General features: G+C 33.1%; 1 protein-coding gene across 3 annotated transcripts in view; it reads right to left on the reverse strand.

Annotated features, from left to right (window-relative positions):
• EXOC2 (exocyst complex component 2) overlaps positions 1-16,400 on the reverse strand; it is a 210,204-nt gene that overhangs the window by 27,087 nt on the left and 166,717 nt on the right. Inside the window, exon 24 of one of the 3 annotated variants that reach the window (XM_011383240.2) lies at positions 3,960-4,118. The exons of the other annotated variants lie outside the window; for them this stretch is intronic. Within the exon in view, the coding sequence (XP_011381542.1) occupies positions 4,108-4,118 (11 nt within the window). The 3' untranslated portion in view covers positions 3,960-4,107. Of the gene's footprint in view, positions 1-3,959; positions 4,119-16,400 lie in introns of those variants that run through there. 3 annotated transcript variants of the gene reach the window in all.

Consider the following 16,400-nt stretch of genomic DNA (forward strand, 5'->3'; position numbering starts at 1 on the left):
ATAGTAAAGCACACAAATCACCATGTAATAACTTGATTCTTTTTATATTTGTACATACCCATGTAACTATCATCCAGTTCAAGATAGAATATTTATTTCCAGCACCCCAGTAGACTCTCTTGTACTCCTTCCAGTCAATATCCCTGTCTGAAAGGTAATCACTATTCTGACCTCTTTCTGCACTGATTGGTGTGCTGGCTTTTACATAAATGCAATAATAAACTCATATAGAAGCAGACAGTATGCATTCTTTTGGATCTGGCTTCTTCTCAACATTGTGAGAACTATTCATGTGGTTGAATAGGAGTTTGGTCATTCTCATTGCTATATAAAATTTTATTGTATGATTGCACCACAATTTTTATATCCACTCTACTGCTGATGGACATTTGAATTGTTTCCAATTTTTAACTATTTCAAACAGAATTGCTATAAATATTGTTGGTCATGTCTTTTGGTGGGCATAAAAGCTCATTTTCTTAGGTAATTATGGAACTGAGTCACTGCAAAAATGCATATTTATCTTTAGTGGGCATTTCCGGTTTTCCAATGGGAAGAGAAAAGCAGTAATGTGTACCCCACCAAAAACACTTCATCGTCAACATTAGTTTATGTATAGTCTTGCTGAATATGGGCCCATGTGTCCAAAAGTAAAACCTGCTCTAGTTTAAAAAAGAAAAGGATTTTCCATACCTATTTTCCTTAGCAGAAAAAAATAAGCTATGGCATAAAACCAAACGAGAAAAGTCTAAGAATACACACCAATTTCTCTTTTTATTAATATAACCCAGCTGTAGAGTACAAGAATATTAATTTCTTTCATACCATCATATTTAAAGTCCCTGAAGGTAGATTTTTGAGATTTCATAAACTTATTATTAAACTCCTTCAATACACAAGTTTGCTAAAGGTGATAAGCATTCTATGTATAATTCTTAAAGTCCTTGTTCTTGAAATAATAGATTGTCACACCATTTGCAGTCAGAAATAACAGTAATTTCAAAAAAGAAAAATGGGTTTTCAAATACATCACATTTATGAATTTACTCTAGTTGTCACTCATACATTTTGATTATCAGTGCGAGGTATTATAAGAGAATTGAAGTAAATTGATCTAAAAGAAAATCTATATCCCATGTAAATGTCCTGTGCAATATAAAGATTTTATTAATATTATCTCTAGTTTGCTTTGTTGGTCTATTTCTCCAACCACTTAAAACCTAGCTTCAAATCAAGTTTTGAATTCAAAATATACCAATGTTGGACTGTTTATACAATATAAAATTTATCATATTAATTTGCTGATAAATGATAATCTGAGGCAGAGAGAAAAGTCCCAATCTTGTTAACCAAATGGTCCTCTGTGGCCTTATATAACCTTTCACCTGGGCCTTGGTTTCCTCAACTATTAAGGGAAGGATGTGTCAGGTATCTGAGCCTCTTTCAGGCCTCAAAGTCTCCTTTCTATTGTGGACTCCCAGGAAATTGTTCAATGTTCAAGACACCGTTGTTTTAAAAACACATATTCAAAAGTTCTACACTGTGATGTTCAGAATAGTTATCAAAATGGCTCATTATTAAGCTGCACTAAAAGTATCTTAGGGATAGCATTTGCTGCTTAGTAAGAGAAGATGGATAAGAACATTGGATGTGATTTAATACAGTAACTATTTACTAAAGTGGCTTTTATCTCTCAGGTTCTCTCCTGGCATTGGGAGAGAAACACAGAGATGGAATTTCTGACTTCAGTTTATGACAGATGAGAGGAGATGAAACATATAAAGAAATAACAGAAGAGTGAACATAGTCACCTTTCATTGTGCCTGGTGGGCACCACCGACATCCACAGGCTCTCAGGGAATGCCCTAAGTCAGTGATCAAAACAAAGGCAGGACCTCCAAAGCACTTTAAATCTTTTCAAAAGAACTGTTTGATGACAAATACTTTTAATTCAGGGTGAACATTAACCACAAAAGTAGCCAAGGTCACAAGACATAATAAAATAGCTGAGGTGGAGAAAAGAACACCCAAAGGATAGAATATATACAAGTATCTGTGATGTTGGTGTTTACTGTGGTGTACACAGTTGTGAGGTGTGTAAATGAGTTTTAAATAAAAGGCTCTTAGGTCTATAATTAGACTCCCAAAAGTTAATGTAAAGTAAGGGAAAAAAATCCCTAACACTTTTCATAGGACCTTAAACACAGAAGTTCCACATTCATAATTACAGAACATATATGCAGTTTTTCTAATGCCTTACTAACCAGAGGAAACTACTTTAGCGGAGATATGACATTTCACTACCATACTAGCAAGGGACTGTGATGTTAAAGGATGGGCTTAGCTGGTGACTTGAACAGAAGAGATGGTATTGCTGAAATATAAGAAACCACCAGGTAATGTGACTGCTGTCAACACTGCTTGTCCAATTATAGAACAGACTTTTGGATGAGATTTAATGAGAGTGAGAGAGATTACAAAAAAGTCAGGTGGTAAAATAGAGAGGATACAGACAAAGTATAGAAAGAGTAAAAGAAAGTTAAAAGAGAGGAAATTTTTCCATATTTAATATTATTTCATTCCCTTCCAATGGCTGATTCCAAGACTGAGACAAGAAAGCACACAGTGAGCACAGAACACCTAAGCATACCAGAGATCAAGGAAGCATGACAAGGCTGCATCTCCAGGAGTGAGGAGCCTATCCGAAGATGCTGCCTTAGCCGGAGAGGGTACAATTTGATTATTAAACATATAACAGCTACTATAATGAACTGAAACTCATTAAAATATGCTCAAACTAGGAGTTAATAAAGGTAATAAAAAATAAAAATTATCTTGTTGATCACCTTTAAAAAACATGAGGCAACCAACTCATTCTAAAAACTGTTAAAGAATCAAGCATTTATCCTGCCTTTCCTATAGAAATTTTTTTACTTAGTGTTCCAGCTAACAATCATTCATTTGCGATCTCTAAGAAAGTAATAGATCATGGCAACAATTACATGTGGCACTAAAACCATTAAATAAAAGCTTATGATATATTTTTAAAGGGTGAATCAAGCTGATAACACTTAAATCCAATTTCAATCTTAACATCACAAAAATAGAGGCAACCAAACACTATGTATCTCCTGGTGATAGTAAACAAAATTAAAACAAAATCAAACTTAAAACTGATAAAGCTTCTTTATTAATCACATATTTACAGGAAACACAGGGGACAGAGGAACATGTTAAATGATACCATGAAAAAGCAATCTGAAAAGTCCAGAAAATGAGAATATCTACAGAACAATCAACTCCATTTATTCAACAAATAAGCTGAAGAAGGGACCCTTGAAAGTTAAAGGAAAAGAAAAAAATTGAGAGACGTATCAACCAAAAGCAACATACAAACCTTGGCTGAATCCTAATTTGAACAAACTCTCTAAAAAGCTTTGATGAGAATTTTGGACACTAACTAGATATTTGATGAAATTATGGGATTGTTAATTTTTTTCCTAGATCTGATAAAGGTATTGTGGTTATGCTTTTTATTAAAAAAAATAAGCCCGTATCTGAGTACATCAGTTTACCCTGATGCCAGAAAGCACAGTGTACAGCTATCAATTTAATACATAATAAAATAAATACTTTTACAGATAAGACATGCAATGAAGAAAATATGTAGGCTACAGGTCATCTCAAAGTTAATAAATTTCACATTGAAGACCGTTAGAGCCAAAATTGAGCTTTATTGAAAAACGCTTGGCAGACAAAGAAATTATAACCAAATGTCCAAAGCATTGTACAAATGGTTTTACAGTACTGATTCTAATACATTAAACTGCTTATAAAAAAGGAGAAAAATGTCTGAAAAAAAAGTGAGGTTAAATAATGAAACTGATTTTAAAAAAGATGACTATGATTATCCCCCTTCAGAAAATGTAAAATTGTTTTTCTCTTACAAATAGGTCGAATATGAGTTTATTAAAATCTGCTGCATTACATTTTTAAAATAAAATTAATAAAAAGAGTCCAAGGAATTAATAAAAACAATTTTTTTTCAGAGTTCAGTAAAGGAAAAGATTATTGACTTAGACCGCTCTCTTCAAAGATGAAGTTCACTCAATTGGCATCTGTTTTGATCAAAAACAAGTAATAAAGTGCCAAGTTACTCCATGACTAGAACGAAGAAAACTTATGGAAGATGAATCATAAGAGAAATAGCTACTTCACTGAGTGTTACTACCCATGTTCCAAATTCAGAAAACAGTTTTTTAAGTGTCCAACAAATAGCACCAGGAATATAACGTTCATAAAATTCTGCCAGGCTCAAAGAGTCTTCAGAATAATTTTGGAAAGGTAAAATTACATTTAAGAGATATTGGGTGTTAAATGCATTTTATAATACTTTAATTATTTCTAAATGGGTAGTTCACATGTTATTTTATCCTATTTAATCAACCAAAGTTCTCTTCTTTGCATTTACTCAATTAAAAAAAAAAGAAAAAAGATAATTCAATCTGACATTCTGTTGAAAATATCGACTACTCTTAAAAGCTAAACTGTAAATTGGTTTTTACTCGATGTCTATTTTTCCCTATCACCTCTGGCTGGAATAATCTATGCTAAAGTGTTTCTCACTCATCAATCAACTAGTTGGATGAATCTGTTGCTTAAGGCTTACTATGCGCCAGGAACCATTTAGGAGCTATGGACACAGAGATGAGAAACAATGTCAAAAACCTGGAGAAAGAGAAGAGAGTTGATGGCATGCAGCTTCTAAGAGAGTAGCAGGGATCGGATCAGGAAGCAAATGCAACTAGCCCTGGACAGGCCAAGAAAGAAAATAGGTAGTTAAAGTCATAGAACTGAGATAATCAGAAGTGAGGGAGGTACTGATTGCTGGATTCTGTCATCCAGATAACTGGAAGTTTGTTGTAGAGTGAAAAATACTTCAGAGTTGATTTATAATTTAAAAAATTGTCTTTATAATTGATCCTTAAACTATTGGCCAAGGTATTTTATTTGTAATGGGAATTTATATTTAAATTCTGAAATAATTCTCCTTCTTTGTATATTAATGGAATGCACATGTATTTTTTTGCTGATATCCGCTCTTATATTTTGTCTGCACACCTAAAGGTAGCTATGTCTTGTTAAAAGTTTGTTTGGTTTTTAATAAGGGAATGGTGTCTCCCAACTCTTCTGATTTCTATGAGTGGGATTTCCCCCTGACACTTCTGACCTCTATTTCACTCCCTACTCCTCTCCTACAGAGGTGGGACTTCTTAGCTGGTGGAACACAGATACTAGTACACCTTTTGGTCAGGTAGAGTGAATCTTAAACTCTTGAGCATGGGAATTTGGTCTCCTTCTTCTTTCCTCTCTACTCTGAACCAGTGTGAGGCAGTGATCCAGGCAGATGTATTTGCTCTGCAGTCTTAGCATTTCTCTTTGGTGGCCTATTTCAAGTCTGAAGATTAGGAAGCTCATATGGCTTTTACATCTAAACCATATTGTCTAGTATCATGTTTTTCATCTGCTGACTCTACTGTCTTATTCTAGGGCAGAGAAGAGGGGTGTTATTCTTGATTCACAATCTCCAAAGATTCAAATGTTTTCCTGTCCTTCTTTCCATTTAGGTTGAGATAATGATGGAGTGAGAGTGTTTCTTTTGTTCGCTCTTCTCTAATTCTGAATATGACTGAACATAAGGATGATCCAGAAAGCTTTACTGTAATGGCCCTACACAGACCCATGTACCAGCCGTAAAAATGTATTTTAGTAAACTCCCCAAAAAAATTTCAGAAAAAGATTTTCCCTATGAGTGGTTAGATGAATGTTTAAATAGGAGGTGCTGATTTAATGATATAAATGGCAAGCAGTCAAGCCACTACCTCAGAGGTAAGTGCAATAGCTCACTGAAATACAAAGATATATTTAAAATCACAAAAAAAAAAAGCTGGGAAAAAAAATACAATAACCAATCAGGATACTCTTCACATGGCAGTGGAAATATATTTTCCTTAGCTTAATTTCAAAGAAACGATAATTTAAAAGAAAATAATAGATGAGTATATAGTCAATGAACAGCAAAGAAGTTGTTTTTCACATTTTTACATAACCCAGTGGATTCTAATTTTAAAAGAGGGAAAAACATCTCAAGGCTTCAAGAAGATACCATTTTTAAAAATAAATAAATATGAAATCACATGGGGATAACAGATTTTAGCATTTAACTTTTTAATTTTTGCTACCTAATGCCATTTTTTCACCCAAACACCTGCCCTCTCACATACACACTACCAATCATCCAAAAGGAGAAGTGTGCACCACAGATACAGATACTAAGATCAAGAAATAGTTTCAGGAGTTCCTCTAGCAAATTCTCATTTTAAAGATAGTCCAGAGTACGGAGAACATTAGTCGGTACACTCTTGAGTTTACTGGCTTGGTTCTCCATATACTTCTCAATTCTCAGAGTAGGACACACAATACTGAAGAAGAATATGAATGTTTCCTAACTTAAGTAAGAATCACAATGATTTAATCTCATACACAATATGAGTTTCTCACACACCAGCTTCTCTATTTAAATTTTAAACTTGGAAATGAGGAATTGCTATCTTGAATAACTTGGAAAATTTGTCTTGTATATAACAGACTTGATAATATTTGCTGAATTTGTGAATGAAAAGAAAATGTAACTAGAAAATGCTTCTTGGAGGCTTCTTGGAGGAAATATTTTACACTTTGCGTAAAGAGATTAACAGATTGATTTCACTTTTTTTATTTGAGTCTCAGTGTTCCAAATACATATATTTCCATATATGTAAATTCAACTTAGACTAAGTTCGAACAGGGCAACAAATGTATAATTTTCTTTGGCCAGTGTGCAAAGCATAATTAGATCTTTTAAAATCTATAAGTGGTAAATGATAACTTGTATGATTGAAGTAGCATTCTGAATTCCTTTAGAAGAATGTACTATTTAGAACAGAAAAACACCTGTATTTCCCACTGAATTTATATCTTTAATAAAATACTAATTATTCTAACGTAATGTTTGGTGGTAATGCATTTGTGGTAGGGTACAAAGTTGATCAGAAATGACGCTGCAGTAGAAGTTTATCTAAATGCTTTTACAAAAACTAAAAATGAAGCTAAGGGGAGAGAACTTGAAGTTTAACAGACGGGATAACTTTGCATATGGATTTATGCAATATATACTCAGTGGAAGGAAAAAATTCTTATAATAGTAATTCAGCCATTCCTTAGGACATTTAAAAGTATGGAGGAAGAACTTTTAGACTCAGTGATGACTGTAATTATGTAGGATATTGTCTTATGAAACATTAGCATAGTTCCTGTCTCATACAGTCAGCAGTCATCCAATGATTGTCCAAACAGGCTCAAACAGGCAACTTACTGATAATAGAGGTCCAGAAAAATCTATTCTAAATTGATAATTTGCTTTCTTAGTTTAACATCCCAGCACCGTCTCCAATATAATTGAGCAGTGACATATACTAAAGTAAGCAAATTGAAAGAAATGATTTTTCCCTTTAAATTTTAAACATTTATAAGAGACTCAAGTCCTACTCTGGAAAGCAGTTTTACATACTTAATTTTAAATTTAATTATTTTTTTCTAGAAGAAAAAGATATACTACTGAATGAAATGTGAAAATGTTTATCTGACAGTTCTCCTCAAGTTGTAAATATGTCTACTATATTTTATAATGTTAACTGTTATCTAGTCACAGTTCATCCTAATTGAAATCTAGTTGATCTTTCTTCTAACTCGCCTAAGCTCACAGTCTACTTGCCTCACTCCAAGATTTCAGGAATGGTTCCCTGCCCCTTCTCCTAACCAACAACCATGCCAGCTTGTCATTATCACATTAAAATTTCTCTTAAAACATCATTTCAGATACTTTTTTTTTTTGAAACCTCCAGTGGCTTGGAATGTCCTACCATAATAATTTCAACTTCCCAAATCCTGTTTGTTCCTCAAGAGACCTACCATATACATGATGGCAAGTCTGATTATCCTAGCTAACAGTGGCAGAGTCTGAGAGTCTGCAAGTCTTGAGGCCATCAGATCAAGCAGGAGTCCCTGATAATAGTGTATCTAGATGTTGGCTGGTTATCATGCACGTAAAAACTGGAGGTTATGGAATATATATTCTTATAAAGCTGACCATATTTAGAAAATTCTAACTACAACTGCTACCTTTTTCATTGTAATTCTAATAATCTTTGCAGCTATACAGAATTAATTTTTTTTTTTTTAAATAAGATATTTGAAGAGAGCTATTAGATTTGTCACTAATCCTTTCTCCAGGCTAAAATAGTCTGTTCTGACAACCATTTTTCACACAGCCAGATAATGACTTCAGGACACAGGAATCTGCAACTTATCTTTGGACACTACATTTTTATAATTGTAACTATCATTTCATTGGCTATTATGAGGCAGCCACACCACAGAGCACTTACAACTGCCAATATCTAAAACCCTTAGAATGTATGCATTAGCTCTTACTAAGCTGTTCTTTTACCTCTTGTATGTCATCCCCACAACTATCCTTACACAATTTACGTATGTGACTTTTTTTAGTTTTTGTTTCTCTAATTGTACCATTTAATTTTATGCATGCTCTTTTCTAATAACTCAATTTTTATTGTATGACTTTAATATTTTTTCCAGTCAGTGAATTTTTTAGGTAAAATTTACATAGTGAATGTATAGATCTTAAGTGTACAATTTTTGATTTGATAAAATGTAACTGTGTACCTATCACAATCACGATATAGAATATTTCCAAGGCTCCTAACAGTTCTCTCATGCTACGTGTCAGTCAATCCCCATAGGCAATCGCCATTCTGGTTTCTGTCACCACACATTAGTTAGCCAGTCCTTGAACTCCACTTAAATGGAATCCTATATTATGTATTCTTCTGTATTTTCCTTTTTTCACTTAAGCATAATGTTTTTAAGATCTATCTACATTCTAGGTATCAGTAACAACAAGGTAAGTAGTACCCTGTTGCATGGATACTGTTGCATTGTATGATTATACTAAAACTTCATACATGCTCCTCTTGATGGTTATTTAGGTTGTTTTCAGTTTGGGGCGATTATGAATAAAGTGGTGATAGCTACATTGTACAGTCTATTTGTGCAGTTATTTTTCATTTCTCTTAGGAAGATGCCTAGAAGCGGAATTGGTGGGTCATAGGGTAGATTTACGTTTAGCTTTGTAAGAAGCTGTTTCCAAAGTGGATCCCCATTTTACAGCCTTATCAACGATGCAAGAGAATTCCAGTTGCTCCACATCCTTGCCAACATGTAATAGTACTGCCAGTCTTTAATTTTAGCTATTCTAGTAGGTGTGAACTACTATCTCATTATGGTTTTACTTGCATTCCCCTGATGACAAATAACGGTGCATACCTTTCATTTGTTGGCCATTTACGTATCTTCTTTTATGAAATGTTTGTTTATACATTTATTCACTTGTTCCAGTATATCTGTTTAGAAGACTTCCTTTCCCCATGGAAATGTCTTTGTGCCTTTGTCAAAAATCAACTACGTATGTGTGGGTCTATTTTTATATTTTCTATTCTGTTTCATGGGTTTATTTGTCTATCCTTATGCTAATACCATACTACCGTTATTCTAGTACCTTTAAAAGTCTTTAAATCAAGTAGTGTGAATACGCCAACTTTCCTCTTCTTAAGATTGTTTTGGATATTTAAAGTCCTTTACCTTTTCTAAAAAATTTTTAGAATCATCCTCCAATTTCTACAAAAAAATCCTGTTGGAGTTTTGATTGGGAATGTACTGACTCTATAGATCAATGCGAGAGAAGTGACTTTTTACCAATATTGAGACTTTCAACAGAAAAACATGGCATACCTTCCCCATTTACTTTGGTTTTCTTTATTTTCATTCACAGTAACTTTTAGTCTTCAGTGAAGAGGTCTTAAATGTTTTTTTTTGTTCAATTTATTCCTAATTGTGTATGTTTTGATGCAAATTAAAATTTTTAAAGTTTATATTCCATTTTTGCTGTATTTACAATTGTTATATTTTAAATATAACTGATTTTTGTATATTAATTCTGCATTATGAGGTCTCAATAAAGTCACCTATTAATGATAGTAGTTTTGTAGATACCTTAGGATTTTTAACATACAGAGTGATAGTGTCTTGGAGTGAAAACACTTTTACTTGTTTTGTATTATTTTTTCAATCTTTCTTTGTTTTTCTTGCTGTATTACAACAGTTAGGACCTCCGGTGCAATGGTGAATAGGACTGATGAAAGTAGACACCCTTCTCTCCTTTCTAATCTTAGAGGAAAGTGTTCTATATTTCATCATATAATATTAGTTATAGAACTTTTGTCAATCTTTTTATTGGGTTTAAGAAGTTTCCTTCTATTTCTAGTTGGCTAAGAGTTTTTATCACGAATGGATGTTGAATTTTGTTAAGTGATTTCTCTGTACCTACTGAGATGACTACATTATTTTTCTTTTTAAGGCTGTTAATACAATGATTGAGTTTCAAATGTTTCACTAACCATGTGTGTCTGAGATAAAGTTCTGCTTTGTACAGATAATACTGCTTTATTTGCTTCACTAAACAAATCTGTTAAAATATTGTTCTCCAATGTTCATGAAAGATACTGATCTGCAGTTTTCTTTCCTTGTAATGCTCTTGGTCAGATTTTTGGTTTGAAGTTATGTGAGCTCCATAAAATGAGATTGGACATGTGTCTTTCTCCTATATTTTCTGATAGTTTGTGTGAAATTGGTATTATTTCTTCTTAAATGTTTCATAGAATTTACTAGTAAAATCACCTGGAGTTGGAGTTTTATAAAATAAGGTTTTCGATTGTGCTTTTATTTCTTCCTTCAGATGTAAGTTTCCACCTACTGTTACTTTCTTCAGCCCACAATCCTTGTAGCACAGGGCTGTGGCTTTCTGCTGAAGGAGTAATCACTGGGTGCTGTAAATCGGAGAGCCCTCAGGTGAAAGCTATATACAGACAGATCGTGGCCAGTACAGGTTCACCTTCTTCAAAGGTTGAAGCATTCCTTTCAGTTTCTTTTTGATTTCTATAACCTTCCAGTGTTTCAAATACATCTTTTCTATATTTTGTGCACGCTTTTAAATTGTGGAAGGGTTAAGCCCAATACAGGTTCTTCCACCATTTCCAAAAACCAGAATTCCTCTGAAGTTTATATTTTTGATTCTGTGGTAGTACTAATTAATAAAGCATGTTAAATTTTGTCATTAATGTTAGGAGAACCCATCACGGGCTTATATAAAAACATTGTAGAATCTTTTTATGTATAATGTAAGACAGTGCTAGAAAAACCAATATTAGGTTTATCTCCATAAATTTGGCTAAAGTAGTTTTTATTCCTCCATTTTCAAATGGCTAATAGAATGTTAAACATTGTTTTAAAATATCTTCCTGCAATGACTGGAGATTTCCCTGTAGGCTGACATCAAGACACACTGGTTGTAATTTTTCCAGCCATGCTGATTCCAAAAGCTTATCAGGAAAAACTGTCAAATGACTTGCCGAAATGACTCCTGATTTATCCAGTGTGTCATTTCTTGGACTGTCAAATCAAGTGTGTGTCTATGAAGAAAATAAGTTAGTGTTATAGTCACCTGTTTTTTTCATGAGTGTGCTGACTCTATGAATAGTTTTCTTCATTTTTTAAAAATATAAGAATCTTTTAAAAACTACCAATGTATGCTCCTTATAAATATTCAAACACAAAACTTTAAAGGAGAAAACTAAAGTTTTCCAAATTTCTACTTCCCACTCCTTGTCAAGATACATGTGTATATGAAAAACTGTAAATCATATATCCTCTTTAAAATAAAAATGAGAGGATAATGAAAGCATTTGTCTACCAAATTAATTAGCAAGATTAATTTAAACTATCCCGGAACAATATGTTATTTTTTGCATGGCAATGCTACATAGAACAACTGACATGTTGGGTATACATGATACTTACATTTTAATTCAAATGCAACTGCTCGAAATTTAGGGAGTGCACAAAGCTACCATGTGAGAATTCACAGGTCATATGGACAATATCTGTGTGTATGTGTATCCATCTGATCCATTTAAAAGGAGTGTGTGTCCATCTCATCCATTGTAATGGATGCATCTTATTAATTAGATATATCATAACTTAATCCATTAACTAATGTGTGTTTAGGTTGTTTTTCAGATTTTGTTTATATAAAACAATGCTTCAATAAACATCACTGTACATATTTCTTTCTTTGTATGATGTTTTTCTTAAGGTAAATTCTTAGAATTTCTAAGCAAATTATACATACATATATATGCATGCACTACACATACATACGTGTGTACAGCTGTGCCAATTTACACTTCTAGAAAGATAGGCTAGTTCGTTTCTTGGTACCTTTACCAAAAAGCAGGTATTATCATGCTTTTTAACATTTGCCAACTGGAATTTTTAAAAAATGACAACTTGATGCAATTTTTAATTTTTCATTCTTTGAGTATTGATGAGTTTTAATATCTTTTCATGTTTACTGGTGATTTTAGTTCTTTTGTGAATTTCAAGATTTTTGTCTTATACCAGGTTATCTACCTTTTTCTTAAAAGATTTTTAATGGAAATTGTTAGCTCTTTGTCTACCATTACGACATAGTGCTGAAGTAGGGGCTGCTGGATTTGAATTCTGAACCCCACCACTTCTTAGCTATGCGATCTAGGGCAATTTACTTACCCTCTTCTGTGCTAAATGGCTTCATCTATGAGATGAGAATAAAAATATCACTTACTTCTTGAGGTGCTAAGGATTAAACCAGATAATTTATGTAAAGTCCTCTGCCTGGCACATAGTATATACTTAATAAATGACAACTTATATTACTATGTATATACATAGTAACAAATGTATATGTGTGTGTATAGAAGCATATGTGTATATAACAAATATGTGTGAACATAAATGCATACATACAGATAATATATATAATTTATTATTTTAAAAGGCCCACAAACATTTTCATGATCCATTTGCTCAAAGAGCAACATCAAGCTTTGAGGTCTGTAGTCTTCCATTTTCTGAAAATCAAAGATACTATTTTCCTTATCCCCATTCTTCTAATATTTCTCTTATTCTCTAGAAATGCTAAACTGACCTGAACTTTCAATTACTTGAAGTTATGAGATGCATGAGATAATGTAACTATGAATTGGCTCTTACAGAATTCAGACAATGAAAATGCCTGAAAGATAAGATTCTGAAAGGTAGAGATCTTAATATAAAATTAAAATTCTCTTGAGTAGAATAAGCACAGACAAGCAGAACTGTACAAATGCCTTTGTCGCCATTATTAGATTTACATTTTCTCTTTCATCCACTTCCTTTAATGCTGCCTAGCACACTGCACTGACAATGTACACTTAATAACTCTTGCTCAATGATGAAACTGAGCACTACTACGGAGTCTATAACCTGACATATTACTGATATATGAAAAATTATTCTGCTCCAGATTATATATATCATATATATAACAATCAACTCTTTATGCTACTATATTTTTAGAAGGCACTATAATATTCACGTTATGAATTATATAAATGTCTTCCCTTCCCTTTATAACTTTAGTAACTATAATATAAAAGCATTTTGAATTAAAAATCAGAAAAGTACTTTACTTACATAAAAATAAAAATGGTTAAAATTCATTTATTAAATCTCTTTAAGGAATATATATATAAATTTGTATGCTTTTTAGATAGAAAAAAGTTAAAACCAATATTTAAGTGAAAAGTTGAAGGATTATTTTTCTTCAAATGTTTTAAAGATGTAAACATCCATGTGAGTTTGTAAATGGAGACCATTAATTTAGCTAAAATTTAACAAATGCAAATATTCTGAGCTCTTAATAATTTTGGATAATAAAACAAACAGTTTGGTGACTCAGAACTAACCAGAATAATCTTTCCTGACATGTACACAAATAGAGAGGTGATAACAATTTAAATATCCAACTGTCAGGTTATAAAAGCATAGCTATGGCTTTAATGGGATCTCTTCTTGAATCATGAAATTAATCAACTGGATTTAAAAAAAATTACTACATAATCAGAAACTATTGCTAACTTAAGCAATAAGTAATCGGTTACCTATATGATTTAAAAAATTTAGTTTTTGGAGATGAAAACTTTAAAGATAATACTAAAGTTGTTAATTGAAATTATTCGGGAAGATTAATAGTCAAACTATTTTAACTGCTCACTTTACATGAGGTCTCAAGTCAACTCTCAACAAACTAAAAATCACTATATGACTATGCAAGACTAAGTTCAGTTAGTGATCACAAAGTCAAAAATACATGAAGAGGAGAACTAAATACAGTTTATAAAAGTGAAATGAATACTGACAATAACTAAGCGTTTTTGGAATCTGAGAAAGAGTACTGCTGACATTGCAGTGCCATGTGCCATCTGCTCCTAAATGATGTTTATCTTTAAAAAGAAAAAAAGAGCTAGGTAAAAGGCCATATCACTCGATGTCACACTGATAGCAAAATACTAATTTTGTTTTAAAAAAATTATCCAGAGATAACAAACCATTATTACTTACATCAATGGCTTGTACTAGTTCAATTTCATAGCTGAGGAAATATGAGGATATCCTCACTGAGGCCTTGTCCTAGGGTCCACCATGGTGTAACAATAGTCAGTAGTAATGGCCTCTGAAGTACTGTGACCTGACTGTGCCCCTTAAGGGAGGAAAAGATCTCCTGCACTGCTTTTTCCCAAAGACACCCCTTACAGAGATGAACTGATAAGAAAGTAAGCCTGCATCCACCCCACCAGGAATGCTGTCACTGCTGTTGCCGGTCTTCAGTGTGCATTAAAGATTCCTGACTGTTGGGGAAAGTTGCAAGTCAAGGATGGTGGGAGAAAGAGAAGAGAGCCTTCCTCTTCATCATTCACAAGTAAATTGTGTTTCCCAGTAACAACTAGAGTTTAAATGGAGACAGATATGAGCAACTGTTCATGAAGACTGAAGCCTAGTGACCAAGTCTTATTTGCTGTAATAACCATTAAACACAGAGAAAATTTTCAGTAGCTGTGTCACAATTTTTCCTGTTCTCACAGAAACATAAGTAATTTGATAACCTTTAAAAGATACACCAAATAATTTAAGAATAATGTCAGTGCTAATAGTTATGTTCAATATATGCTAATAATTGAAGAAAATATTAATTTTGCTAAAATAATTTAAACTATCCCTGAGCAATATGTTACTTTTTACATGGCAATGCCAAATACAACTGCTGATGTACTGGGTATACATGACACTTACAATTTAATTCAAATGCAATTGCTCAAAATTTAGGTGTGTACAAATCTACCATATGGGAATTCCCAAAACAAGAAAATGAGTCCTAATATAATCATTTTAATTCAATGTAATTCGATTCAACAAATATGGATATCCACTGTACACTATTTATTAAAAAGTGAATAAGAATGGAAACTAGACATAATATGATTTACTTTCTTATTGAAAAAAATTTGAAAATAACAACTGCAAAACTGGAAGATAAACTGAAGAGTGGCTTGCACATTTAGTAAGACTGTATACTAATAAATAAAAATAATCAAAAGAAAGCTATGACTTGGAAGGTCAGCAATGGAAGAATTAGGAAAGATCACCAAGAGTAAATATGTGTCATTAGAGACCAAGGCTAAGATCATTCACACCCTCGTTTCCCAATTACTATCTATGGATGTGAAAATTGGACAGTGAAGAAGGCTGATAGGAAAAAAGTTGATTCATATGACAGATGGCATTGGAGGAGAGCTCTGCAGATACTGTGAATGGCCAGAAAGATGAGCAAGTGGGTCCTAGAACAAATTAAGCCTGAAACATTGCTAGAGACAAAAATGACAAAACTGAAGCTGTCCTACTTCAGGCACATGAGAAGGCAGGATTCTTTGGAAAAGACAATAATGATGGAAAAATAGAAGCCAGCAGGAAAAGAGGAAGACCAAATATAAGAGAAGACCAAATATAAAAGAAGCCATAAACATGCATCTGTAGGAGCTGAGCAGGGCTGCTGAGGAGAGGACATCATGGACATCACTCATTCACAGGGTCGCCAGGTGTCTGAGCAGTCTCAATAGCATGTAACACATACTAGTAAACTATCTGTCTTCATTCACTCCACAAACAAACAGAGTATCTTATCTATGCTGAGACTGTGCTAAACACTGGGAGTGCAGACATGAAAAAGATAGCCCCTGTGCCAGGAAGACCCAGCACAGCAGAAGAGACCAGAAAGCAGATGATGATAGTACCTACATGCAAGGGTGATG

This window comes from Pteropus vampyrus, unplaced genomic scaffold (assembly GCF_000151845.1).
Source record: "Pteropus vampyrus isolate Shadow unplaced genomic scaffold, Pvam_2.0 Scaffold509, whole genome shotgun sequence".
Taxonomy (NCBI): Eukaryota; Metazoa; Chordata; class Mammalia; order Chiroptera; family Pteropodidae; genus Pteropus; species Pteropus vampyrus.